The 25,242-nt window shown below is 64.0% G+C and overlaps 1 protein-coding gene across 3 annotated transcripts; it reads left to right on the forward strand.

Moving 5' to 3' along the window:
• Positions 1-7,177: 7,177 nt before the first annotated feature.
• Positions 7,178-24,899, forward strand: SLC6A9 (solute carrier family 6 member 9). Of its 3 annotated transcripts, none has more exons than XM_075097824.1 (15): positions 7,178-7,371; positions 9,282-9,463; positions 9,759-9,905; positions 18,373-18,529; positions 18,691-18,822; positions 19,961-20,210; positions 20,293-20,425; positions 20,758-20,892; positions 20,973-21,076; positions 21,155-21,392; positions 21,494-21,628; positions 21,941-22,040; positions 22,319-22,419; positions 22,627-22,797; positions 23,028-24,899. In XM_075097824.1, the coding sequence occupies exons 3-15, from the start codon at positions 9,876-9,878 to the stop codon at positions 23,238-23,240; spliced, it is 1,899 nt and encodes a 632-aa protein (XP_074953925.1). In that variant the 5' UTR covers positions 7,178-7,371; positions 9,282-9,463; positions 9,759-9,875; the 3' UTR covers positions 23,241-24,899. The 3 variants fall into 3 exon arrangements, with proteins under 3 accessions (XP_074953925.1, XP_074953926.1, XP_074953924.1); XM_075097825.1 differs by having other exon boundaries at positions 9,354-9,463; XM_075097823.1 differs by lacking the exon at positions 9,282-9,463.
• Positions 24,900-25,242: the final 343 nt, after the last annotated feature.

The raw sequence follows: 25,242 nt of genomic DNA on the forward strand, positions 1-25,242 counted from the left end.
GACACACGGCAGGGCCAACCGAGGTGTGTGTCCCAGGGACAGGCAGCTCTGCATGGCAGAGCCTGGCCATGCCTGGATGCTGGCTGTCCCTGTCCCCAGGCATTCTTGGAGCTTGTTTTCAGGCTCGGGGACACTCTCAGCAGCACAGGGAAGGGATATCTGGATTTTATCTGCTGTGAACAGCTCCGAAGGGAGCCAGCCCACAGCTTTACACGTGGAGCTCCTGCAAGGTCTCCTCAGGGACACACGAGCAGTCGTGGGGATGATGGGTGCCCGGCTGCGGTGGAGCACCGGCACACACGAAGCGTGGGGCACCCCAAGAGGAGACAGCCCTTGTCTCTGCCGGCGGCGGAGGTGCAGGGGACCCACGCCGGGCTGCCCCCACAGCCTGCGGGAGACAGAACCCCTGAGGGTGCCGCGGGATCCGGCCCCGCCTGCTTTGCCGGCGGCTGCAGTGAGCAGCCTCTGTCCGCAGAGGGAGCCCGGCCCCTTCCCAGCCCCCCGGGTGGTGGGGGCACACTCGGGCTCCCGGCTCTCCCCGCCGCGCTTCGGCCCTCCCCGCCAAGCTCCGGCCCCTCTGCCCGTGCGATGGCAGTGTGGGTTCTCAGCACCAGCCAGGTCCCCCGGGGTCCCTTCTGCAGGGGCCGTGAGAAGGGTGACCCCCACCCCAAGCCTGGTTGGGTCCCACCATGTGGTGTCTGTGAGAAGCCCCTGCCTCCATCCTTCCAGGCCTGCGCTGGGGAGACCCCCCAGCCACTTAGGGGGTCCCCAGGTCCATGCCTGCAAGCAGCAGCCATAGAACCCACTCATCTCCACCAGCACGAGGAATTTTACCTGCCCTGGGGTCTGTGGACTTCAACTGAGCCCTCCAGCCACACCCTCCCTCTCTGGCACCCCCACTCCAAAAACAGCTAGTGTTTATTTTGCACCAGAACATGCTGGTTTGTTGTGATCCCAGTTAGAAAGGCACTCATACTCTTTAAGTATCATATAAAATGCCATTTATTAGAGCTCACACTATAGAGAGACTAGTATAGATAATCTTAGATCCCTTCAGATGCCAGGAACCCCAAGCAGCTCAGCATCAAACAGACCTCCAATTCACGTGCAGCATGCCGTGCAGACCCCATCAATGGAAAGGGTTATCCCATTGCGGTCATTTGAGCTAATATTGAGTTTTCTTAGAGGAAAACAGCCGTATTCGTAATTTCTACTGCCAAAGATGGTCATTTGAGCACTTCTTGCTGCTGTTCCAGGTAAACACATAGATACACATGTGGCAGGTACCAGGTATGAGCTCCCTGCAGAGTCCTCTGTTACAGCCTGGCTTCTCACCTGGCTGAGCTTACCCCGCAGCCAGAGGATGCCCCAGCACAGGTCTGGGCCTGCTCAGGCTTGTTGTTACATGGGTCACTAACTCCCCAGTGTACCATGGTCTCCCGGCCAGGACCACAGCAGCACCCTGGCTGGAGTGGGGTGTCAGAGCCGCAGGGAGCTGTGCTATTCCCACACCATCACTGCATGCCCCACGCTGCCACACTCCAGCCCCAGGGACACTTTGCTGAATTCCCCACAGGGAATTTCAGCAGGGGTCAGAGGCATGACGTGGTGGAGGATGGGTGAGAGGACACTTCTCCGTGGATGGTTACACCATGTGTACGCCCCAAGGGGAACCGAAACCCCTGTGTCATGCAGGATGGAGCACTTTGGGGTGAGCTGGCCAGGCAGTACCTCGTCCTCCTTGCTGCCCTCAAGGGTGCAGAGGAGATGGGCTTGGGGCTGTCCCCAGGGACTTGCGTTGGCAAACGTCACACGTGGGCAAGTGCTGGCTGCTGCTTTGCCAGGCTGATGCAGCCATTGTCGTCTGCCCCTCACCACCATGCACTCTGTGGGAAAGCCACAACCCCGCACCCCAGAGATGCTGCCCAGCCCGGACCCAGCAGCCAGGCATGATTTACACTCAGCTGCCTGCCTGCCCACAGCTCCCCGGGGGATGCAGCACTGGCCCCAGGCAGGGCAGCAATGCAACCTCCTTTTGCCAGGGCCCATGAGCTGGCTGGCCAAGCCACAAAGGGGGACGTGGCGGCAGAGAGATGTGAGCCTGGTCCCTGTCTATGGCTGGCTGGCTTCTGGCGTGGCGGGGACAGGGGGACACCCTGCAGCGTGTGGCTGGCTGCAAGTTGCAACAGGAGCCGGGAGCAGCTCTGTGAGCCCTGACCAGCCTCTGGACACCAGCTATCCCCATTTGGGGAGCAAAGGTGGGTTTGCAGAGCCCAGAGTTGCAGCCCCACACCCTTCCCGGGCAGAGCACCCATGGGTGCACCAGGGCAGGGCAGTGCTCAGGGGTGACAGTCCCTCGGGTGATGCTCATCCCAGCCTGGGGTGGTCAGTGGCCAGCAGCCCATGGGCTGAATGCTCCAGCAGGACGGCAGCCACCTCCAGCTGCTCCAGGTCCATGGGGTGCTGTCATGGGATAGCTCCCAGCAGCCAGGCAGCGGGGGGAGTGGGGACAGCTATTTTGGGCAGCCCAAGGCACCCCAGCTGTCGTGCTCACTGCAGCACAAAGCCTGCACCAGGGCAGGGACCCGGGTGCTGCCATAGGCAGCATTAAGGGAGGTGCCTGTGCTTCCCATGGGGTCCCCAGCACCCTGCTGCCTCCTGCACCCAGAGGTGAGCCATATCCCAAGGACAACGTGGACTGGTGCAGAGCTGACATGGGTGAGGCTGAACCCATCCAGACAGCTCCATGCCTCCCAGCCATCTGCGACCAGGGCAGAGGGAGGAACAGCAGCCTCAGGACCTGCAGCCAAAATACAAGCTCCCAGCAATGGAGTCCTTGTCTGTGCTGAGAGCTGTCCGTGCTGGCCACCGTGTCTGCGGTGTGAAACACGAGCCTTGCACTGCAAGCTGGGTGCCGCATGTGCCACTGAGGTAGGGTGCAGGGAGGGCAGCATGGGGCAGTGTGGGGACCTGGCTTCATCCCCTGCAGCCACTGGCACTGGGTTACTGTGTGTTTGCCCACAACCTCACTGCCCATCTAAGCCTGAGCCTCCCTCAGGCTGGCTGGATCCTCCACGAGGGACTTTTCCCAGGCCACTAGCAGGCACTGGCGTGGAAAGTCCCCAGGAGCTGTGCCTGTGCTGCTGGGGACACAGGTCCCCGTGGCCAGGAGCAACGATGCCTGCGGCATCTCCTCCCATCCCCAACACTACTTGCCTGCCCTGGCACTCGCCCAAGCCACAGCACTCAGCTGAAGCCTGAAGCCGGAGGGAGCGTGAGCTGCTGGCAAAGCCCAGGGCAGGGGCATGGCAGGGCCCAGGGGGGAGCTGAGCCCAGGGCCGGGTGAGGGGCAGCTCTTGGCACAGCAGGGACAGGGGTCCCGGGACGCAGGGGGGTGACAGGGCAGGGGTATGGCACTGCCACACAGCGTTGCAAACATGCCAGTTCTTTGCTGGGCGGCAAGGCAGCTCTCATGAGGTGACTTCAAATTTCTGGCAATTCAGGGACAATTCTGGGGGCTTTCCAAGTGCTTTGATACCATCATGGGAGCTGTGGGGTGGGAGATGACATGCTGTCATGGACCAGTTCCTCTCCCCATGAGCTGGGCAGGATGAAGAAGACATGCAGGGGAGAAAAGGTGGGAAAGCTGGAAGGGCAAAACACGAGCTGGTGGCTCTTGCCTGGAGCTTCCCCTGCCACATTGTGGGGTCCTTCATGATAATGCAGGGGAGGCTGTACCATCCCCGGAGTGGGCACATCCAAACTGTGTGGGGACTTCTACCTCCATCCCCCCGTCATGATGGCAGAGGGTGTGCCCTGCCAGCCCGCTCCCTCTCCAGGCTGCAGTGCTCAGGTGGGAAGCTCGGGGGCTGAGAGGTGCATCAACCCAGAGCACATGGTCCCCTGGTCTTTGCAGCTACCCAAGCAGCCAGTCTCCTTCAGGGCCGGCCTGCAGCCTGGGGATCTGGGAGCTGCTTTCAGGAAGCTGGTTTAAAAGAAAACTGGTTGATTTTGGTGAAATACCATCATGCCAATGCTGAACCTTGCCCTCCCCCTGCCTCCCACCCCACAACACACGCAAGCACTAGGGGTGTGGATCCAGGGCAGGGAGGGCAGGGATCCCCCAGCTCTGCACGCAGCATCCCACTGGTGGGGAGACCTCAGGGCCAGATCCAGACCCAGTAGTGCTGGGACTCACAGCGCTCGGAAAGCAGGTGGAGATGCAGCCCTGGGGTCCCGGCAGGGAGGTGCACAGCCAGCCCCCATGCTGGGCACATGGTGGGGCAACGTTAAATCCTGTTGCCTGTGGTGCACCCCCAAACTCAAGAACAAGCTCTGGACCACGCCAGGGCTCTGAGCACCTGGGGATCACCACAGCCCCATGCCACAGGCCTGGCACGTGGGAAATCTCCATAGATTGCTGGCATTTCGCCTGGCCCAGCCCTCTCTCAGGTGCTGGGAGCTGGCATTTCCTCCCCACACTTTACCCCTCTGGATCCCTGCCCATATTTGCCCGCAGTTTCCCAGGCAACAGCACCCATGGAGATGGGAGAGGAGAGGCCATGCTTCCGAGGTGGAAATGCCACCCACATGCAGACCCATGTCCCCCATAGAGATGCCACAGCCACCAGGAGGTGACTGCACCTGCCACGGGGGGAAAGCCACCAGCCCCACAGATTTGAATGGCACCAGGGAAGGGGTGCTGTGGCATCATCCCCACCACCCTGCAGGGAATTGGGGGACACTGTGACACCTGTCAGCTTAGAGGAAGGATGGTGAGGAGGGAAGGAGATGGGTGCCCCAAAGTGGGGAATGGGGGATGATTGCTACCTGGTGGGGAGCAACGGATGAAGAGGACATGAGCACAGGCTGGAGGCTCACACCCATTCTGCATCGCTTTGGCACTGCAGCCTCCCACTCCACGGATGACATTTGGCCTCTGTCCCTGCTGAGGCTCCAGGCACCATGAGGCCCCGGGGAAGCCCTGACTGGCACAGCAGGGCCATGGCCAAACCACGGTTGCACAAAGTGCCCAGGCTCCTGGGGAGGAGGCATTTACACCCCAGGTGCAGGGTGCTGCAAGGGCACTGCAGCATCTTCGAGGCTGCAGGGGGGCAGGAGAAGCTCCTCGCTGACCTGCCAGGGGCTGCAGGGCCCCTCCTCCTGTTTCCCCAAGTCGAAACATGGGAGAGTGCACAGAGGAGATGCACAGAAAGGGAATGAGGCCCTTCCTCAGGTTCTCAAAAGCATGAGTTTCATCCATGGAAATCCATCCCTTGAGGGCCAAGTCTGCAACTCTGCAGCTGGCAGCTCCTCTTCAAAGCCCAGACCCTGGGGCAGGGGTGCGGGTTGCAGCTGGGTCTGGCTCTGACGCAGGACGCTGAGCATGGGATGCTGGATTGAGGTGTTGGGTGCTGGATTTGGGCTGCGGGGTGGGGTGTGAGGCCATGGGCAGCCAGGAGTGAGGGTGCTGCCAGGGTGTGGGAGGACCCGAGCACCCACTGTTCTTGCTGCTGCCTTCCCCTTCCTGCTGTGTGTGCCCTGACTCTGGCTTCACATTTGCAAAACGAAAGCAGTGTCGGCGCATGAGTGCGCGGGCGCCGTCTCCCATCCTGCAGCCCAGCATCCTGGCGAGTCTGTGGTGGCAGGGCCTGCAGTAGCTAGCCAGACACCCCCAGGGCACGCACCCCATCGCTGCCTCCACCTCCATCCCATCCCACACTGAGGATTTCCTTACCTAGGCAGCAACAACGGGGATCTGTGGAGAGGCAGGTAAGGGAGGCTCCCCAAGTCAGTTGGAGCACCTGGGGTTGGCCCTGGGATAGGGTGCAGGGCTGCGGGGGCAGAAAGGAAGAGCGAGCACCCAATGGGATATGGGAAGGGCTGTGCTGTTGGTGCACTTGGGTGTGGGTTGGGTGCTGGGTTGTGGGGAGCAAGGCCCCCACTGCACCCCTGCCAGGCTCCCCACAGCCAGCCTGCGGCCCCAGCGCGCAGCACACTCTGGAAGCTGGGAAGAATCCAGGGGACAGGGCAGGGTGCAGGCACCCGTCCCGGCATGCGGGAAGCCCAGCAGGAAGGGGAGGGCAGGCCTCAGTGAGGGGCCAGGCGAGGGGCGGCCCCCGGCACACCCATCATGCATTACTGGAAACATCTGGCCTGGGCTGCGGGGGCGTGTGCTGGCTGCACACGCATGTGCACACATGCACATGGGTATGGGGACGCACACATGCCCATATGTATTTATGGGCATGTGTTTATTGGTACATGCACCCACACCCACTCATGTTCACCTGTGTATACGTACCCATATGTGTGCCCACGCACACAGGTGTGGAGGTTTGCACACACACGTACATGTCCACATACACATGTATGCATAGAGATACAGACGTGTACACTTACATGTGTACACATGCGTACATGCAGACCTAAATACATGGGTATACGTGTACAGATTTGCGTGCGTACACACGTGTGTACATGTGCCAGCAATCGCCTTGCTGCAGCATGCACACGCATGGACATATAGGTGTGTGCATGGACCCACTTGCATGCACTAGACATGTGCACATTCGCACACGTCCACATATGTACAACAGTCACACTAACGACACGCATCCAGGCTGGAGCCCGTCGCCATCCCCCTGCCTGGGTTCATCATGGTGCTGTGAGTCTGTGTGTGGGCACGCTGCGTGCGGGTGCGCCTCTGTGTGTGCTTCTGGGTGTGAAAACATGCGTGTGCGGATGCATGTGGGCCCTGCAGGAGCCTGCGTGTGACTGTATGTCCCATATATGTGCACGCATGACATGTGCCTGTGCAAGCCTGCATGTGCCCCTGGGTATCCACATGCTTGAGGGCTGCACGTGGGCTGCGAGTGCCCATACGTGCCCAAGCGTGCCAAGGGTGCCCCTACGCCCGTGTGTGCCGTGCGCCCGTGGGTGCCCACATGTGCTGTGTGTGCAGCGTCCCCGCGTGTGCCGTGTGTACCTGTGTGCTTACGCGTGTGCATGGGTACCTGTGTGCCCGCGTGTGCCATGGGTACCTGTGTGCCCGCACGTGCCCACGCGTGCCGTGCGCGCCCTGACGCCCCGCGGGTGCCCGGCGGCGCCCGGTGCGGGTGCGGGTGCCGGAGCGGGGCGCTGGAGCGCGGCGGCGCGGGGGGCGGAGCGCGGCGGCGGCGGGGGCGAGAGGCGGTACCGGCCCCCACCGACCTCAAACTTTCATTAACTCGGCAGCACCGGCGGTGGCTCTGGGTCTGGCACGGCACCGGCACCGGTACCGGCACCGGCAGCGGGGCCGGGAGTGGCGGAGCGGCGTCCCCGCGGGCCCACCCGGCGCAGCGGGAGGGGCCAGGCGGCGGCATGGGCACGGTAAGGGGAGCGCATCTCCGCCGGTACCGGGTGCCCGGACCGGCCGGCAGCCGCGGGAGCACCGGGGCGGGGAGCGGGGGGGGAGGGGGGTGCCGGGATGGGGACGGGGGCGGCAAGAGGCTCTGAAGCGACGGGACCAGGGACAATGGGAGCGGTAACGGGAGCGACACCGGTAACAGCCACTCGGCGGGACGGCGGCGGGAGCGGGATGCGGGGCGGTCCCGCATCTGTTGCTCTCCCGGTGCGGCGGCCGCGGTACCGGGGGGGCGCGGCGGGCGGAGCGGGGCCGCCTACCGCCGCACCCGGGGGGGCCGCCGGGGACCGGGGCGGCCCGGCCCGGTAGCGGGGCGGGGGGGCTGGCGGTAATTTTCCACGGGCATGTGCCGGGGCGGAGCGGCGGAGCAGCCACCACGTGGCGGCTGATGTAACCGGGCCCCCTTGCCGCCGTGCTGCACCGGGCGGCGGCGGCGGGGGGGGCGCCGGGCCGCGGGGGGGGCTGCCGCCGGACCCGACTCCGGGGGGGGGGGGGGCATGGCGGCGGCAGGCCGGCCTGCTGCCCCCCCTCTCGCGGGTACCGGGGAGCCCCGGCTGCGGCTGGCCCGGCGGATGCTGGCGGAGGAAATGGCCTCGCAGGTGGCAGCGGCTGCACCGGCGCCCCGGGCAGTCCGCCGGGAGGGAGGGGATGGGGGGGCTCCACCCTGCGGCCGGGCATCCGTGGCCTTCCCCTGGGTGCTGTGGCCTGCCTTCCCCCCCAGAGGCATGACACCCCAGCCGGGAGCCCCCGTGGGTGCCTAAGTGTCCCGGCTCCCACGGTGCCACCCATCCCATCTCTAGGTAATAGCTGCCCTGCCCTCCGAGCTGTCATGGCATCCCGCAGCACTGGGAGGGCCACCCCGTAGCACCAATGCGTTGCATCCCCATCCCTGCCTGGCTCTCCCAGGGGATGCTGCAGCCTCGGGCATCCCTGCATCCATCCCATTGCCGCTCCGCATCTGGCTCGGTGCTTGCCAGGCTGGGAGCCGAAGCCAGCAGCATCTATGCAGGCAGGTAGTCTTATCAGCGCCTGGCAGACCCCGTGGGGAACGGTGGGCTGTCTCCTTGGGCACTCTCCCCTCCCAGGACACAGAATGAGTCCCCGGGCTGAATTCAGGGCTGCAGGGTGGGCAGCTTTTGGCTGGCTGGCTGGCAATAGGTGTGTGGTGGGGAGGAGGTCCGGCCACCAGCCTTGCACCTCCCACCTCTGAGAGGTTCCTGTGCCACAGGAGGAGCGGGCTTGTTGTCCTCCCGGTGCAGTGACGACATCTCAGCTCCCCTTGGAAATGCAGCTGCTCCTGGGGAGGGGTTTGGCAGAGGGATGTGGTATCTGCTGGCAGCAGCCTGCCTGCACTGGAGGGGCTGTGGCCAGGGCTGGGGGCTCGCCCCACATCCACTGGCCTCCAGCCCTTTATCTCCGCTGCCCATGCTCCCTCCCCACGGCTGCAGGGCCTTGTGCCCCTCTATCGATTGCTCCATACCCACGGTGGCCTGGGGACGGGCCCGGGGGCACTCAGCTTGTGGCAGTGGTCGGGGACCCTTGGTGGGGGTCGGGGTCCTTTCCCAGCCAGCAAGGGCACTGAGTGCTGGTATGGAATCCGCAAACACCAGTGCTGTTGCACAGACAAGCAAACTGGTGTTTTGCAAGAGTGGCTGTCCCTCTTGGTGAGGTCAGGCCCCAGTGCTCCCCTGGGGCCTCGAGCAGCCTCAGGCTGGGGCAGGGGTAAGGGTAGGGGAGGCAGCTGCCCATGTCCATGCCCTGTCCGGCAGCACCTGGCACTTGGCAGAGCCCAGTGGCTCAGCCCCCCTGCGCCGCACGTGCATGCAATGCACCGGGGCAGAAGGCAATTGTTTCCCATCTGTGTCCTGTGCGGCAGCTGAGCCCTGAGCTGGCCCCGCTCAGCGCCCAGTCCCGGTGCTGCCGTGTACTGCAGCCACTTCATCTCCAGCTCTCACCGGGGGAGAGCTCACAGGGCCCCTGCTCCTGCTCACGGCCCCTGACGCCCACCTGCCAGGAGGCCAGCAGCCAGCTGGCTGCAAGGTCGTCTGTCCACACCAGGTAAATCTTTAACTGCTTCTTGGGGAACACCTGGGAGCCACCGCTCGTGTGGGTGCCGGGGGTTCGGAGACACCAGCAGGTGTGGGAGCCAGCAGGAAGAGACTCTGCCACCAGCCCACCTGGCCCAGGGCCCTGCATCCTCTGCTAGCCCGGGTCCTGTGTGCCCTGTGGGCAGGTAGGGGGGAGCCACCCACCTGGCATGGCCCCCGGTTCCCGGAGGGAGGGGCAGGCCCAGGGCACGGATATGCTCATCCCACCAGTCACATCTCTCTTGGTGTCTATCCCCTCTACCCAGCTTGCTCTGACGGCGAATTGAAGTGCACCAGTGCTGGTGCCACAGCCAGCGCGACGGAGAGCAGACGGGCAAGGGACCCCACGGCGGGCAGCTGGCACCACGCTCCAGCCTCCAGGGATGGCCGATAAATGCAGTGAGGGGCTGCTGGTAAGTGCTGGGGCACGGGGAGTGGGCTGGCATGGGCACCTGCGTCAGGGACCCACAGCACCCGGTGCAGGGAGCAAGACGCTGCAGCTCCTGTAAGGCTTGATGGCCGCTGGGACCCCTGGCCAGGGTTGTGCCACCCTGGTGCTCTCCCAGCATGATGCCCGTGGGGCAGACGCTGGCTGCTGCTCGCCTTAAGCCTGCTGCCTGTAAGGCTTCCCGGGTGTGGTGTCTGAGCGTGCCTGGAGATGCTATCACCTGTCTCAGGCGCTCTGCCTGGCTTTATCACCTGCCTCAGCTCTCTGGGTGGGTGGCAAAGGCGGGAAAGCCCCAGCCGGGCGGCTTCTCTGCCTGTTCTCACTAAAGGGTGTGGGTGTCCCTCTGTGCCGGCTGCCCCCAGAGGGCTCAGTGTGAGGCTGCTTCTCCTCTGCCTCCACCAACCAGACTGAGCTGGTAGGATGGTGCACGGGCAGAGCTGGGTGTTTCCAGGCACTGGTGTGGTGCCTGATCCTCTGTCCTTGCAAGCGGTGTGTTGCGGGGTGTGCGCACTACCCTGCACCGGGGAGGGCGGTGGTGCCCTGGGTGGATGCAGGATGCGCCTGGCACCTGCCCTCCTTGGAGGGCTGCCGATGGCCCTGTGCTTTTGGCAGTTTTGCTGTGCAGTAAGCAGTTCGGGAGCCTGGAGCTCAGTTTACCGTGCTGGGCTGCGCCACGCAGGTGAGCCCCGGCTGGGCTTGGTCCTTCCCCTTTTCCTGATCGATGGGAGCTGAACGCTGGGGCTGACAGGATTGCTGGGCCCTCCCCTTCCCAGGGGGCTTCCTGAAATAGCTGCACACTCCAGCCAGAGGGCCCAGAGCCAGGACTTCCCTGGGAAGCTGTGAGCCAGGGGAGCTGTGTGCCCAGCAGGCACTTCCAGCGCACTTGTGTGTGCATGGCTCCTCTGCTTGTGTGTCCTGGCGTGGCCCCGCTGGCTGTGCCTGCAGTGGGGAGCCCAGTGCCCATCCTGCTCGTGGCAGGGTCAGGCTGGCCAGTAGGATGGGAAGGTAGGTTTCTCCAGGAGAAGCCCTTGGCCGGGAACAGGAATGTATCAGAGGTGTGTCATGGGGATGTGCTCTGGCATGTGCAGGGTGCTTGCCATGGCTCCATGCTGCCGCTGCGTCCTTGCCCTGGCTGGAGCAGCTGGCATCACACCAAGACAAGGGCTGAGCCTGGCACCTGCAGCTGGGAGCCAAGCATGGGAGCGCCCACCAGCTCCCAGTCAACCTTTAACTCACTTCTCAGAAGTACCTGACTAGCCCATGCTGGGATCTGAGTGTGTGGAAAGGTGGGGATGGGTGGGGGACCATGGGGTCTGGCATGTGCTGTACTGGCTGCCCTGACTTGCAGCCCTTTGCCCAGGGCTCCCTGGTTTGTGGGGCTGAGAGGACACCCGTGCATGGGGTGCTGGTATGGGGGCTCAGGAGGAAGGCGGGTCCCTGTAAGAGTATCCCTGCTCCTGGAGCATCCCTGTGCCGCACCAGCTGTGAGAGCCTCGGGAGGAGCTGTGGCGGGATGGGTGCTGGCTGCTGAGCTGCCTGGGTCACTGGGGAAGGGAGCTAATCTCCTTGGCCTGCCTCCAGGGCCCTGCCAGTCACCTGGTAAAGTGCTGTCCCTGCCTGTCCTCTCATCCCTGCCTGCAGGTGCAGATTGTGCCACCACAGCCCCCAGCCCAGCTGGGGTCCTGCAGCACAGCCCCTGCCCAGGGGTGTGTGTGCAGCCCCAGAACCAGGTGGGTTTGTGGTGGGGCTTGGGCTGCCTGCTGTGCTCGGTCTGGGGAGAGACTGGGGTGGTGGACGCAGCAACTGGTGGTGTGCAGCTGTGCCTCAGTTTCCCCAGTTGTAAGCTAGGGCCTGCTGCTGGTCCTGAGGTGACGAGAGTGCCATGTACTGCTTTTGTAGGCTCTGCATTTTGTGATGCCTCTGGGAAACTCTGCATGCTTACACCAAAATCACAGGCAGGAGGGCAGACTGTCCCCCCTCCCAAACATTGCAGAGGCTGTGGTGGCAGGTGCCCAACAGGACACTGGGGTGCAGGGCAGCTCCAGGCCTGGATCAGTCCCTGTGTGGCTGGGCAGGGGAGTCCCCATGGGGCCACAAGGGAGCAGGGAGGGTCTGACAGCCTCTCCCTCACTGGCCTTTAAGGACATTTTGTTCTCCTCAGGACGCTTTGTTTGGGCTCCAGCAGTGCCAGAGGCTCCTGACTCCCAGGGCTGCCTTGCTGGCATGGCTGGGCAGCGTTTGGCCACAGGCTGCTGGCTTCAGGTGGGCTCCTGCAATCAACCCAGCCCACCCCGGGTGGACACTGGGGCACCACTCCCATTGTGCTGCCAGGGATTAAGGGCTGGAGGGTGCCTGCCTGTCCCAGACCCCCAGTGGTACGGTGCCGCCGGCCAGTGGCTGCAGGCAGGGGGGCCAACATTGCTGCGGAAGTGGCTCTTGGCTGCAGGAGCCCTTCCTGGAATACCAAGGGGCAGTGATGGGGGGGGCTGGCGGGGGATTTTTCTGCCTGAATGCCCTAGGAGAATCGTGTCTGCCCCGGGAGAATGGAGCCAGAGAAAGGCAGCCCCAGCGGGAAGCTCCTGGTTAGGGGATGGTGGCACCGGGGCAGGTCCCTGGTCATCAGCCCTGCTCGGGGACCGGAAGATCCATGGACATCCCTGATGCGCCCATTGCCCCTGCCTCTCTAGTTCAGCCTCAGAGCCGCCAGCCAGCCGGGGTGGGGACTGGGGTGTCAGGGGAGGTGAGGCTCCTGCTGCAGGCCCTTCGTTTCCAGCAGCACGCCCCCGCGGGTCTGGCAGTCCCCTCTGCCTGCTGGCCAGACTGCCAGGGAGCAGCGCTGTGCTTGTGGGCTGGCACAGGGCCTGGCACCCCCAGGATGGGGCGGTGGGTCCTGCTGTGCTCAGGCTGCTGGGTGCTGGGAGCAGTGTGCCCAGGGCAGGATGTCTGGCAGTGGCATGCAAGTGGCCCAGGGAAGGTGGTGCAGCCAAACCAGCGTATGGAAGCGTGCTCGTGTAGGCATGTTGTGGGTTTTTGGAGCATGGGAGGTGCCCGGCTGCATGTGGGGCAGGGCTGGAAGTGTGAGCTGGGAGGGCTGAGCTGGGGTTGCTAGGGCTGGCACAGCATGGAGTGGCTCTGGGCTTGCATGTGTCCCAAGAGGTGCTGCTATCTCTCCCACGGATGGGGCATGTCCCAAGTTACCGGGTGGCCAGGGCAGGAGGGGATGGGGACAGGCACTGGGTGCTGGTGTGGGGGGGGGCCGAGTGCCCACCCCACACACGTGTGCCATTCACGTGCGCGCCTGTGGCTGCTGCTGCCCAGACCCCAGATGGTTGCCCAAAAGCGCCAGCCCGTCCCCCCACCCTCAGCATGCCATCACGCCTCACTGGCGCCTTGGCCGTGCTCCCCAGCTGGGGCGCAGGGCTGGGAGCAGCTGGGGCACCCTTAGCGTGGCTGGGGGGCACCCCACACCTGCCTTCCTGTGGAACACAGCACCCCACCAGGCTCCCACCCCACACTGGCAAGGGGGTGAGCAGGGAGGCTGCGTGGGGTGCCCGGGTGGCAGGAGGTTCACGGCACAGCCCTCGTGCCAAACAGATGGAACCCCACGGGGCAGTGACCTTGTGAGGGTTTCCATGGAGACCCCATGATGTCACCAGTGGTATGACGTCAGAGTGAAGTAGCATGGCACCAGGCTGGGGATGTGCCAGTGGGCAAGCTTGTCCCACGCCCCCATCCCCCAGCAGGGCCATGCCTGGTCCCCACAGCCCTCTGGTGCCAGGGGTTGGGCTGGGCATGTAGGTCCAGGTGGCTGTGTGGGTGATGGGTATGGGGACAGGAATGAGTGTGTGGGGCTGGGGGCATTGGGGCATAGGAATGGGGGGCACCAAGGGGATGTGGCCCTCTGCCACACTCCAAATGCAAGTCCTGGCCCCAGCCAGCCAGGCAGCGGTGCCCGCGGGGAGGGCAGTGCTGCCTGCTGGAGCGTGCACTGCTGCAAGCAGCTGGACCCTGCTAATGAGGCCTCATTAAGCAGGACGGGGCACAGCCCGCTGCGCAGCCTGCCCTGCCTGCGCCTGCCAGGGGCTGGGGATGACATCTGACTTGGGGGGGCACATCTTGTGGGGGGAAAACTGAGGCACAGGGGTTCCCTGTGGTGTGGGTTGGGCAGGGACGGTGCTGGGGTGGGCGGTGTGGTGGGGTCGCAGTGCTGCGGTGGGGCGGGCAGTGAAGGGCCGAGCCTGACTGGGAGGCGAGCGGGGAGCAGTGCCAAGAGCCGGAGGCAGTGGGCGGGGGGAGGCAGGCGAGCAGCTGCTGTGCCAGAGCCCAAGGTGCCAATGAAGCCAGGGACTCACCGAGCTGGCCAGCCTGGCCCCTCAGATGGCAGCCACGAGCAGCTGGGCCCCCCCAGGCCCTCTCAGCAGGTCAGTGGGGAGATGGGAGCAGGGTTTGGGGGGCAGAGTGGGGAGCTGAGCTGGATGGTGGCTGTGCCAGCGCTGTCCCCCCACCGCTGTGGCTCTCTAAGCCCCTTTGTGCCGGCTCTGGGGTGATGGCTCTGCGGGACCGAGGCACAGCTGCAGCTCTGTGCCCATGGGATGCTGGGGAGGCACCCCAAGCTCCACAACCAAGGACATGGGGTGCCCTGGGGAGGGAGGGAACAGTGTGGCACCAAGCCCCTCCATGGCCTCAGCTGTGTTGGGAGCAAGAAGAGATTGCCTGACAGTTGTGTGTTCATTAACTCTGGAACCTACTGATTGCAAGAGGGGTACACACTACCTCTTTGCCTTGCTCAGTACTGGAGGGCTAGAGTAGCTCCCCTTCTGCCCCCTCCTTTTTGTGGGCATCAACAAACAATGTCAAAGTTTGCCCTGGCCCCCTGTGTCACCCTGGGACTGGGGCTGGTGCTGCTGCGGGGGGTTGGCAGAGCGTGCTCAAGGCTGTCAGAGGTGCTGGGCAGCCTCCCTGCGCTGGTGGTGGTCAGGGCTTGCCTGTGCCCATCCTGGCACTTATGGCTGATGCTGCCACTACTCAGGCTGCGCCAGGTGCCCGTGCCTGTGCCGCACTGGGGCAAGGGCAAACATGGGGCTGGGCACCGCAGAGAGAGGGCAAGGATGGCTGGGATGTGCCAGTGGGTCTGGCAGAGCTGGGACAGGCAGGCTGGCAGGACCTGGTAGCCTCTGGCATGAGGCTGACACTTCTGGGTTCACCACCCTATGTGCCAGGGTCAGGGAGTGTGGGGGCTGATTACAGAGGAGGCCCCCTACCATGGCACCCAGGACCCATGGCCAAGTGGTGAAGGCACTTGGGACACCCTTCTCCAAGTTATCCCATCCCTGGGGAGTCCTCTGTAAGTCACCCCATCCCTCCATCCCTGGGGACTTCCACCCAAGGCCGGGGTTCCCCTGCCCCAGGCATCTTGCATCTCGCTTCCCTGCCCTGGAAGAGGGGTTATTTTGGTAAATGATGTAATTAGCATCTATTTATACCTTCCAGCAGCCCCTGCCTCAGCTAGCCATGAGTGCATCACCATCGCCATGGTGAAGAGCAACGACATCAGCCTGATGACATCAAGGGCTGTCTGATACCCCACATTAGCATTGCAGGAACAGCCCCTGGCACCCCATTAGAAGGCTGACAAAGGAATTGGGGGTCCCTCACTGGTTCAGCAGAGGCTGGATAAGGATGGTGCTCTGCAGAGTGCTTCTGCTGGGCTGAAATACCTCTGTAGGGGCGTAGCCTGAGTGGGGGAAAAAAGGGGAAGGGACTATGCTGGAGATGTCTCCCATGGGGATATCCCCTCCCAGCATCGACCCCACCACTTCCATGAGCTTCCCAGCCATAAATCAGGGCTCCTTCAGGAAGTGGGGGCCATCCGGGCACCCCAGCCAAGCTGTCATTGTGCAAGGCAATGCTGCTTAGCATGAGAAAGCCTCCTGTGCCACGTGGCGTGATGGATGATGCCTGCTCTGCTGGGCTGGGGAATCTTTGGCCATGTGGCAGAGGTTGGGGGCTGGGGTGTCCCCCTGGGGAAGGGGGAGGAAAGATGCCCTGGGCACCCTAGATGTCCCCTTTGGGGATGTTTGGGGGTGCCCGGGGCATCCTTCCTGCCCCCAATGTTTGCAACCAAGCCAGCTATCTTTTGGGGCTTCATGGGAGCACATGCATGGAGAATGTGGGGAGTGGGCTAAGGACCCCCATCATAGAGGCTGCATCCTTGCTGGGGGGCAGCTTCCCCTTTGCAGCCCAGCTCTGTCTCCTTCCCCACAGTGGGGAGGGGGAAGGTCTCATCGTCCTGGGTGCCTGCGTTCTTTGTGTCCCTCCTGCCTTTTACCATGTGGGGTTGGAAGGGTGGTTAATAAGTGTAAAGGTCGGGGCAACCTTCCCAGATTTGGGGAGAGGGAGGGGTTGTAGCAAGCTGAGGGGTGAGCATGCAAGCGTGTGCGCACGTGTGTGTGCTTGTGCACGCATGGGCACACATGTGGCTGCCCCCTTATTGGGGACAATCATGCCAAAGCCCTGCACTGCAGGAAAGGGGGTGGGGGCAGGGGCAGCAGAGGCGTGGCGCTTTTGTTACACTCGTGCTAGGCAGCTCAGAGCTGGGGTGCCCCATCAGGCAGGTGGGTGAAACTGTGCTGGGGTCACCCAAGCAGAGGGGTGGCCCTCTGGTTTTGGGACAGGGATGAGGTCCCCTTTGGGTACTGGGACTCCAGGCTGAGCCAGGGCCATGCAGTGTTGTCCCATTCCCCCCCACCCCAGGCCCTTTGCCAGGGAGGCTGGACCATTGCCCACCACCCCCTGCCAGCTGTGCTGCTCATTAGGAGCCTCGTTAGTGTGAGCAGCTTAATCAGAGTCTTCCCCATTGGATCAGCCTGCTCAAGTGGGCAGCATTCCCCGGCGTGGGGACAGTGTCAGCATGTCCCCCGCTCTGGGGCCCCCTCAGCACCCCACAACAAGAGCTTACCCTGGGGGGGTTCCCCCAGCACCTGCAGTTCCTGTGAGCTCATTTCTGACGGAGCCTTTGCCCAATGGGTCTGGCACAGACACCCCAGTACCCTGGCTGGGCACGGCTACTATATAACCCCTACAGACCTGCCCAAAGCACCCGCAGATTTCCCCCATCACCCCTCTTCCCCCAGCCCTGTGTCCTGGCAGCCCCCCCGAGGCCCCCGGCGCGTGCGGGCCCCTTTCGCAGCAGATGGCTTTGTTTGGCAGCGCGGTGCCGCAGTCGCCGGGCATCACGTCCCGGCTGTGCTGGCCCTAATCGAATGATACGGTTAGGTGCACCGCGCCTGCTGCCCGCGCCCCGCCGGCGTGAACAGATCCGAAGCGATGGCTCCCATTTGTGGCCTGCTCGCTGCCCACGTCAGCCATCACAGGGGGCACATGGGGTGGGAGGGGTGTAGTGGGGGGAGCAGCGTGAGCAGGCATGGGCATGGGGGTGTCTGTGGTGGGGAGACTGGCACCACAGAGCTCCAGCATCCTCCTAGGGCTGCCAGCACCCCATGCTGCTCCCATAGGGTCATGGGTGCTGTGGGGCCATGGACTGACCAGCACTCTCATCCCATGCACTCATTGCCTGGCCTCAAGTGGGGATGGGAGGGCTCAGGGCACCTGTGGCACCCCAAAATGCCATCTGCCCTCAGCCCAACTTGCTGGAGCTTAGCAGCATCTGCGCAGGATATTAGTGTGAGCCCAGGGCCCTGCTGGGATGAAGCCACAGGGTGATGGGTGCCATCTCCATCGGGGATGGCAGGCGCCCATCCCTGTTGTTGTTGTTGTCCCCGGTGTGAGCTTGCATTGTGTGGCAGCCTGCACAAAGCTCCCTTTCTTGCCCCCATCCAGCCCTCTCCCAGGTCCCCTGGGGTGAGGGGCAGCTGGGTGCTGAGGCTGTCCCCCAAAAAGGGGACCCACCTGTGTGGGCACCCCCCCACTGGGCACTGAGCCAGCAGCAGGACCCCAGTTGTGGCAGGGTGCCTTTCCTGGGGGGCATGCAGCCCCCTGCCTGTTCTAGTCACTGCATCGAACTCCCCATTGAAGGGGGAGCCCCTACTTCATCCCGGGGGTCCACCATTCCCCCCCAGCTGTGGGCAGTGGCCACCCAGCAGGGCCTCTCTTGCTGGGCGCGGGGGGGGGGCGGCGCAGGAACAGAGGCCCCTTTGTGCTCAGTCGCCTGGACCTGCTTTGTATGAGTTGCAGGCTCTTCCTTTGCTGCAGCCGGGCTCCGGGCAGAGCTATTCATTGGGGGGGGGAGCCACCAGCGCTGCCCTCCCCTCTCCTTGGCACTGCCTGTGTGTGGAGAGGCGGGGGGAGCTGGCATGGGGGAGGGATGGGGCAGGATGCAGGGGACCACCCAGCCCCGCTTGGTGGCCATTGCCCCTCCGATGGGGTCGGCGGGGGGGTCCCCGGTTGACGTATCCCACGGCATCTCTCCGCAGAACGGCGCCGTGCCTGGGGAGCGGGGCAAGCAGGACAAGAGTGTCAAGCGTGGCAACTGGGGCAACCAGATCGAGTTCGTGCTGACCAGCGTGGGCTACGCCGTGGGGCTGGGCAACGTCTGGCGCTTCCCGTACCTCTGCTACCGCAATGGGGGAGGTGGGTGTCGGGGAGATGGGGGAGTGGGGTACTGTGGGGCAGGGGTGGGGGTGTGCACCTGGCCCCCTGCAGTGCTTGCCACCCCAGGTGTAGGGAGAGGGAGGGCTAAGGCCATGCCCAACGTCGTTGCCTGCTCTCACCCTCTGGTTCCTGCCTGTCAGGTGCCTTCATGTTCCCCTACTTCATCATGCTGGTGTTTTGTGGCATCCCCCTCTTCTTCATGGAGCTCTCCTTCGGGCAGTTTGCCAGCCAGGGCTGCCTCGGCGTCTGGAGGGTCAGCCCCATGTTCAAAGGTAAGGGGCTGCTTGTCCCCACCTGCACATGCCAGCACGGGGTGTCCGCTGGCACAGCCCTTAGCATCTGGTACACCCCCCTGTACACCCCGTATGTCCCCTGCACACACATCTCTGGCACATTGCACAGCCCCGCACACCTTGCACAGGCGTGCCTTGCACATGCACCGCTGCCCGTGTTGTGGGGATCCCCTGTGCATACACCCACCCCAGGCCACGCTGCCCTGCACACACAGCCTGCCTGGCATCCCCTGCACAATTACACACGTCCCTGCACACACAACGCATCCCCTGTGCACACCCCAGCCCTGCACTAGCATCCACCGCAGGCATTACATGCACACACATCCCTGCACGCGCCACGCGTGTCCCCTGCGCATCACCCTTTGCAGAGGCCGCTCCAGTGCCCTGAACATGGTGCGGGTGCCCATGGCCCTTCTGGCTGTGGGCATGCTCCTGCAGTCCTCTCCCTGCCCCATTGGCAGTGGGTGCTGTGCCCACGCGTGTGGGTGCTGGCCGTGCTCAGAGCTTGCCCTGCTGCGGCTGGACCCCGCTCTGGGTGCCCCTTCTGGCACACCAGCATGCTCCTGTGCTGCCGGCTCCCCTGGCACACGCCTACATGCTGCCTGCCAGGTGACGCACCCACACGTCACATCTGAGTGTGGGCAGCCTATGCACATGCTCCTACGTGCTCTGCACCGTGGCGTGCTCAGCCTGGGTGCGTGTCCCCCTGCTTGTGTGGCCTCTGTCACCTGCCACCAGGTAGTTGCAGCCCAAAAGTCACCGTGTCTGTGCAAGGAGAGACCCCCAGCCAGTGGTTCTCCAAGGAGGTCTCCAGACCACAGGGGTTTGCCTGCAGCCTTGTAGGCCATGTACCCTGTGTGTGTTGCTGTGTGTCCCAGGGGACCCTCAGCACCACGGGGTTTGCTTAGGGGTAGGGGACCCCATGCACAGTGGTGGGCTGAGCCGTGTGGTGCTCCCCACCCCAGTGCCGCAGCCGGGCCCCGAGCGGCATCATGGCTGCAAGGCTGCTGACAGTGCCGCACGCTGCCCTCCCCCCCCCAACCCCGCCGTGCTGCACGCCGTACCTGTGCCGTGCCACACCATGCCGCTCACCCCTCCCCGCTGCTGTTCCCAGGCGTGGGCTACGGGATGATGGTGGTGTCCACATACATCGGGATCTACTACAACGTGGTGATCTGTATTGCCTTCTACTACTTCTTTGTGTCCATGACGCGTGTGCTGCCCTGGGCGTACTGCAGCAACAGCTGGAACACGGCCGACTGCGTGGCGGTGCTGAACCTCTCCAGCCGCACCGCCCTCAGCAACTTCAGCGATTTCGACAACGTCACCCAAAAACGCACCAGCCCCAGCGAGGAGTACTGGAGGTACCATGAGTGGGGTCAGGGATAGGGACTGGGGTAGGCAGTGGTGGCAGGGCCCCGCTGACACCAGCTGCCCCTGGTGCAGGAGGTACGTGTTGGAGCTGTCGGATGACATCGGGAACCTGGGTGAGGTGCGGCTGCCCCTCCTGGGCTGCCTCGGCGTCTCCTGGGTCGTTGTCTTCCTCTGCCTCATCAAGGGCGTCAAATCCTCGGGGAAGGTACCTGCGTTATCCCCCCGAGGCCCCACACCTTCTGGGCACAGCCCTGCCCCTTTTAGGCATGTCCCTGCCCTCTGCATGCTCCTCCCACGCTGAGAAAGGCCACACCCCTTGTGTCATGGCCACACCCTTCTGGGCACAGCTCCTCCCACCAGCCATGGCCCCTCCTTCCCTAAGTGTAGCCCCGGACCGTACTCTCTCCTACTGGTCCATTGCTCCACGCTCTGGACCATAACCCCTCCTCTGGTCTGTAGCTCCTCCCCCAGTCCATAACCACACCCCTTGCCTGTGCCCCGCCCCCGGCTCCACCCCACTGAGGTGCTGCCCCCCAGGTGGTGTACTTCACGGCCACCTTCCCCTACGTGGTGCTCACCATCCTCTTTGTGCGCGGCATCACGCTGGAGGGGGCCCTCACCGGCATCACGTACTACCTGACGCCCCAGTGGGACAAGATCCTCAATGCCAAGGTCAGCGGGGACAAGGGGTGGCGGGTTGCTGGGGGGGAGCGGGGCTGGGGGGCACAGCACTGACCACCCCGACGCCGCAGGTGTGGGGTGACGCAGCCTCACAGATCTTCTACTCGCTGGGCTGTGCCTGGGGCGGGCTCATCACCATGGCCTCCTACAACAAGTTCCACAACAACTGCTACCGGTGAGTGCCTGACCGCGGCGCCTCAGCCCCTCCACTGCCCCCTGGGCCTGCTGCCAGCCCTGACCCTTCTCCCTGCAGGGACAGCATCATCATCAGCATCACCAACTGCGCCACCAGCGTCTACGCCGGCTTCGTCATCTTCTCCATCCTGGGCTTCATGGCCAGCCACCTGGGCGTGGACATCTCCAAGGTGGCCGACCACGGTCCTGGCTTGGCCTTTGTCGCCTACCCCGAGGCCCTCACGTTGCTTCCCATCTCGCCCCTCTGGTCCATCCTCTTCTTCTTCATGCTCATCCTCCTGGGGCTGGGTACACAGGTAGGTCATGGTGGGGCAGCATGGTGGGACCAGCGTGTTGGGGTGGGGCAGCACGGTGGGGCCAAGGCAGTGACATGCTGCCCCCTCTGCCCCATGCGCAGTTCTGCCTGCTGGAGACGCTGGTCACGGCCATCGTGGATGAGGTGGGCAACGAGTGGATCATCCGGAAGAAGACCTTTGTGACGCTGGGGGTGGCCGTGGCAGGCTTCCTGCTGGGCATCCCACTCACCACCCAGGTAGGTCACTGTGGGACTGTGGTGATGGGGTGCCGTTGCCATGGCGACTTTGCTGCACTGACACCGTCAGCCATGTCCGCGTTGTTGCCATGACCACCCTGGTGGTGGTGATGCCCAGGACTCAGTGTTGCCATACCAACACCAGTGATGGTATCCAGACTAAGCGTCGCCATGCTGACCCTGGCATCGGGTGTTGCCACGCCAACCGCGGTGGTGGTATCTGAGCTGTGTGTTGCCATGTCGGCCGTGCCGCTGCCCTGCCGATGGTGACAGTACCACCGGAGCAGCTGTGCCAACAGGTCCCTCTTGCAGGCGGGCATCTACTGGCTCCTGCTGATGGACAACTATGCTGCCAGCTTCTCCCTGGTCATCATCTCTTGCATCATGTGTGTGGCCATCATGTATATTTACGGTAGGTGCAACCGCCTACAGCCAATCAGCCGGCATGGCTGCCCCAGCCAACCGGAGGGGAAGGGGGTGTGCTAACTTCTGGCCAGTCAGCCCTTTCCTGCGTGCTAACTGCGTGCAAGGCCATTGGCCGGTCAGGGCAGCCGTGGCCGGAGGAGCCTGGTCGGTCCCAGCACCCAGGTCTGGAGCTGGTGCTGGGCTCTGGGGATGGGAGGGGGCTCAGGGTCCCACCAGGGCCCCAGCTCAGCTGCGCCAAGGGCTGAAGGCTGCTTGTCCCCACAGGGCACCACAACTACTTCAAGGACATTGAGATGATGCTGGGCTTCCCACCCCCACTCTTCTTCCAGATCTGCTGGCGCTTCATCTCGCCCGCCATCATCTTTGTGAGCATCATTGTGACCGTGGGGCACAGGGCCACGGGAGGAGGGGGCAACGATCCCACCTGGACCCCTCACTCACCTACCCTGGGGAGGAGGGTGCTGGGCTGCAGCAGGGCAGTGAGGATGGGGCAGAGCGGGGTGACGGGGAGTGTGTGTGTGCAGAGCAGACTGGCTGCTCCCCACTGGCTGATCCTGCCTGTCCCTCCCCAGTTCATCCTGGTCTTCACAGTGATCCAGTACCAGCCCATCTCCTACAATGATTACGTCTACCCCACCTGGGCCATCAGCATCGGCTTCCTCATGGCGCTCTCCTCCGTCATCTGCATCCCCATCTACGCCATCTACAAAGTGTGCCGCTCCGAGGGGGGCACGCTGCTGGAGGTGGGTGGCCAGGGGCTAGACCCCCGTGTCCGTGTCCCACCTGGGGCTGCCTGTAAGGCTGTCACCCACCCCACTGGATCCATCAGCACCCTGCAGCGGCTGTGTGCAGACAGCATCCATGGGGCACCCCATCTCCGGGCACCCGTGGGAGCTGCTGGCATGCTGGGGGAGGCTGGGGTCGGGGAGCAGGGCATGTGCTAACCCTGTCCCCATCCTGTCCCTCTCTCTAGCGCTTGAAAAATGCTACCAAGGCAAGCAAGGACTGGGGCCCAGCGCTGGCAGAGCACCGTAGTGGGCGCTACGCCCCGGCATTCAGCCCCTCCACCGAGTCCCACCTGGAGGTGCAGCCCCTGCAGCCGGAGAAGGGCCGGAGTGAGGCGGCAGATGCCTCCCCCATGCAGGGCAGCAACGGCTCAGCGCACAGCCAGGACTCCAGACTGTGACCCCCCGCCTTCCCCGCACCCCCTCTAACCCCTCCCGCGCGGTGACACTTTCGCACCTTCCGCTGGCGGAGCCTGGCTCCGGGCCACACTGGACCGCAGGGGGCTCTCAGTGCCCATCCCTGAGACCCCACCACCTCCTCGCCGGTTAACTCCCCCCTGCCCCCCCCCCCCCCCCCATGGCGTTCGTTAACCCTCGTGTTTACGGTAACCTTTGTGCGCGACGCTGGGACGAGAGAGGAGGGGGCACAGCTCCAGGAGGGCCGGGAGCCAGAGGCACTTTGCAGGGGCCCTGCCCTGGGGGGATGCACAGGATTTGGGGCGGGGGGCAGGATGCCCCCCGGCTCCCGGCCCCCTGCAGCTGGGCAGCCTGCCCTGCCATGGGGCACCCTCCTGGCCTACCCATAGCGATGGTGTGGAATAGGACTGGGGCTGGGGCTTGCAGGGACTGCCTGTGGCCACCCAAAGCTGTATGTGCACAAGGCCGTTGTGGTGGGGGTTGGTACTGTAGGGACCCGCAGTGGGTCCTGAGTGGGCACCTGCTGTGGCTCAGAGTCTGCAGGGTCCCACGGGTGGCCATGGCCAGGGACAGTGGCAGGCACTGGGCCAGCACAGGGAGACGGTGAGCACCCTGCCTGCATGGGCAGCGGGATCTCACGGCACAAGACACAAGCACTTAGAGCACACGTGTGTGCATGTGCGTGTCCCTCACGAACACAGTACAGGCACGCACATGGCACACGTGGGCACGCACATACGCATGGTACTGTGGGGCTGTACAGGTGGCGAGCTGGTATGCCCCCCGCCCCATGCACTCCCGCACCCCGCAGTAACCTGCAGCCCTGCTGGGGGGCCCTGGGTGCCTGTCTATGTGACCAGGCACTGCCCGCAAAGTTGGGCACAGCCGTAAGCAGCGTGGGCACAGCCTGGTGCTGCTGCCTGCCCTGCAGCAGGGCAGGAGGCTGGGGAGCACTTAAGCCTGGCTGAGGGGTGATGGGGCAGGGCCGGGGTCCAGCTCTCCCCAGCAACCCCCGGTACAGGTGGGGAGAAGGGGGGCCTCCCATGGTGCTAAGGGGGAGCAGAATGGACTGCCCCCCCCACCCCCCCAGCTGCTGCTAGCGAGAGGTACCAGCGGAGACACAGAGGGCTGTGCCAGCCCGCTTGCTCCGAGCCATCCAGGGACATGAAGTCCCCTACCAGTATTAGTGGAGCAGGATACACTGGCAAGGCCGGGCAGTTTTAAATCTGTCTTCCAGCTCCAGCCAAAGGGCTTGGAGCTCTCAATTCAGGGTGGATGGGGTGGGACCTTTCCCACCCCGCTGCTCCCCTCCCAGGCAGCGCCCTGTGCTCCCCATGCCACAGCCCCGAGGCTGGCACAGGGACACGGTGTGGCTTGGCACGGCGGTGGCGGGTGGTGGGCGCTGAGCCCTGGCAGGATGTTCCAGCTCCCCCGGCCCTGTCCCAAGCCCCCCGCCGTGCTGCGGTGAGGGGTGCAGGTTCCCGCATGGTGCCCGTGCCCTGCCCCATGTGTCACGCTGCTACTCTTCACCTCTAATTGTTAGCAATAACGCACGCGTCCCTGGGCAGCACTGCCTGTGCCAGTGTCTCTCCCAGTGTAGAGTTCTAAAGTATCCTAGATTTTAATGAGATTTGTACTCCTGAGGCCATGCCCTGCTGTGCACTTCTTTGGGGACCCTGGGGCTGGGTTGGAGAGTGGGTGACCATGGCCCATGGGTGCAGCCATTTCCCCCTTGCATGCCCAGCACTGGCACTGAACAACCAGCAGCTGGGGAATACTCCCTTGCCCCGCTCAGACCTACAAGTCCAACTGGAGCTAAGCATGGGGGAGAGGGGCTTGTCCCTGCTGGGGGAGAGCACTGTTGCCAGGAGGGCGTCCCATCAAGTGTCCCATGGAGCCCGGAGGGCAGCTGGCTTTGCCCCACATGTGCCCTGGGCCCCTCACGGTAGCTGGGGCTAGGCACCTTGCAGGGCAGGAGCCTCCTTC

The sequence above is a fragment of the Phalacrocorax aristotelis genome, chromosome 6, assembly GCF_949628215.1.
Source record: "Phalacrocorax aristotelis chromosome 6, bGulAri2.1, whole genome shotgun sequence".
Taxonomy (NCBI): Eukaryota; Metazoa; Chordata; class Aves; order Suliformes; family Phalacrocoracidae; genus Phalacrocorax; species Phalacrocorax aristotelis.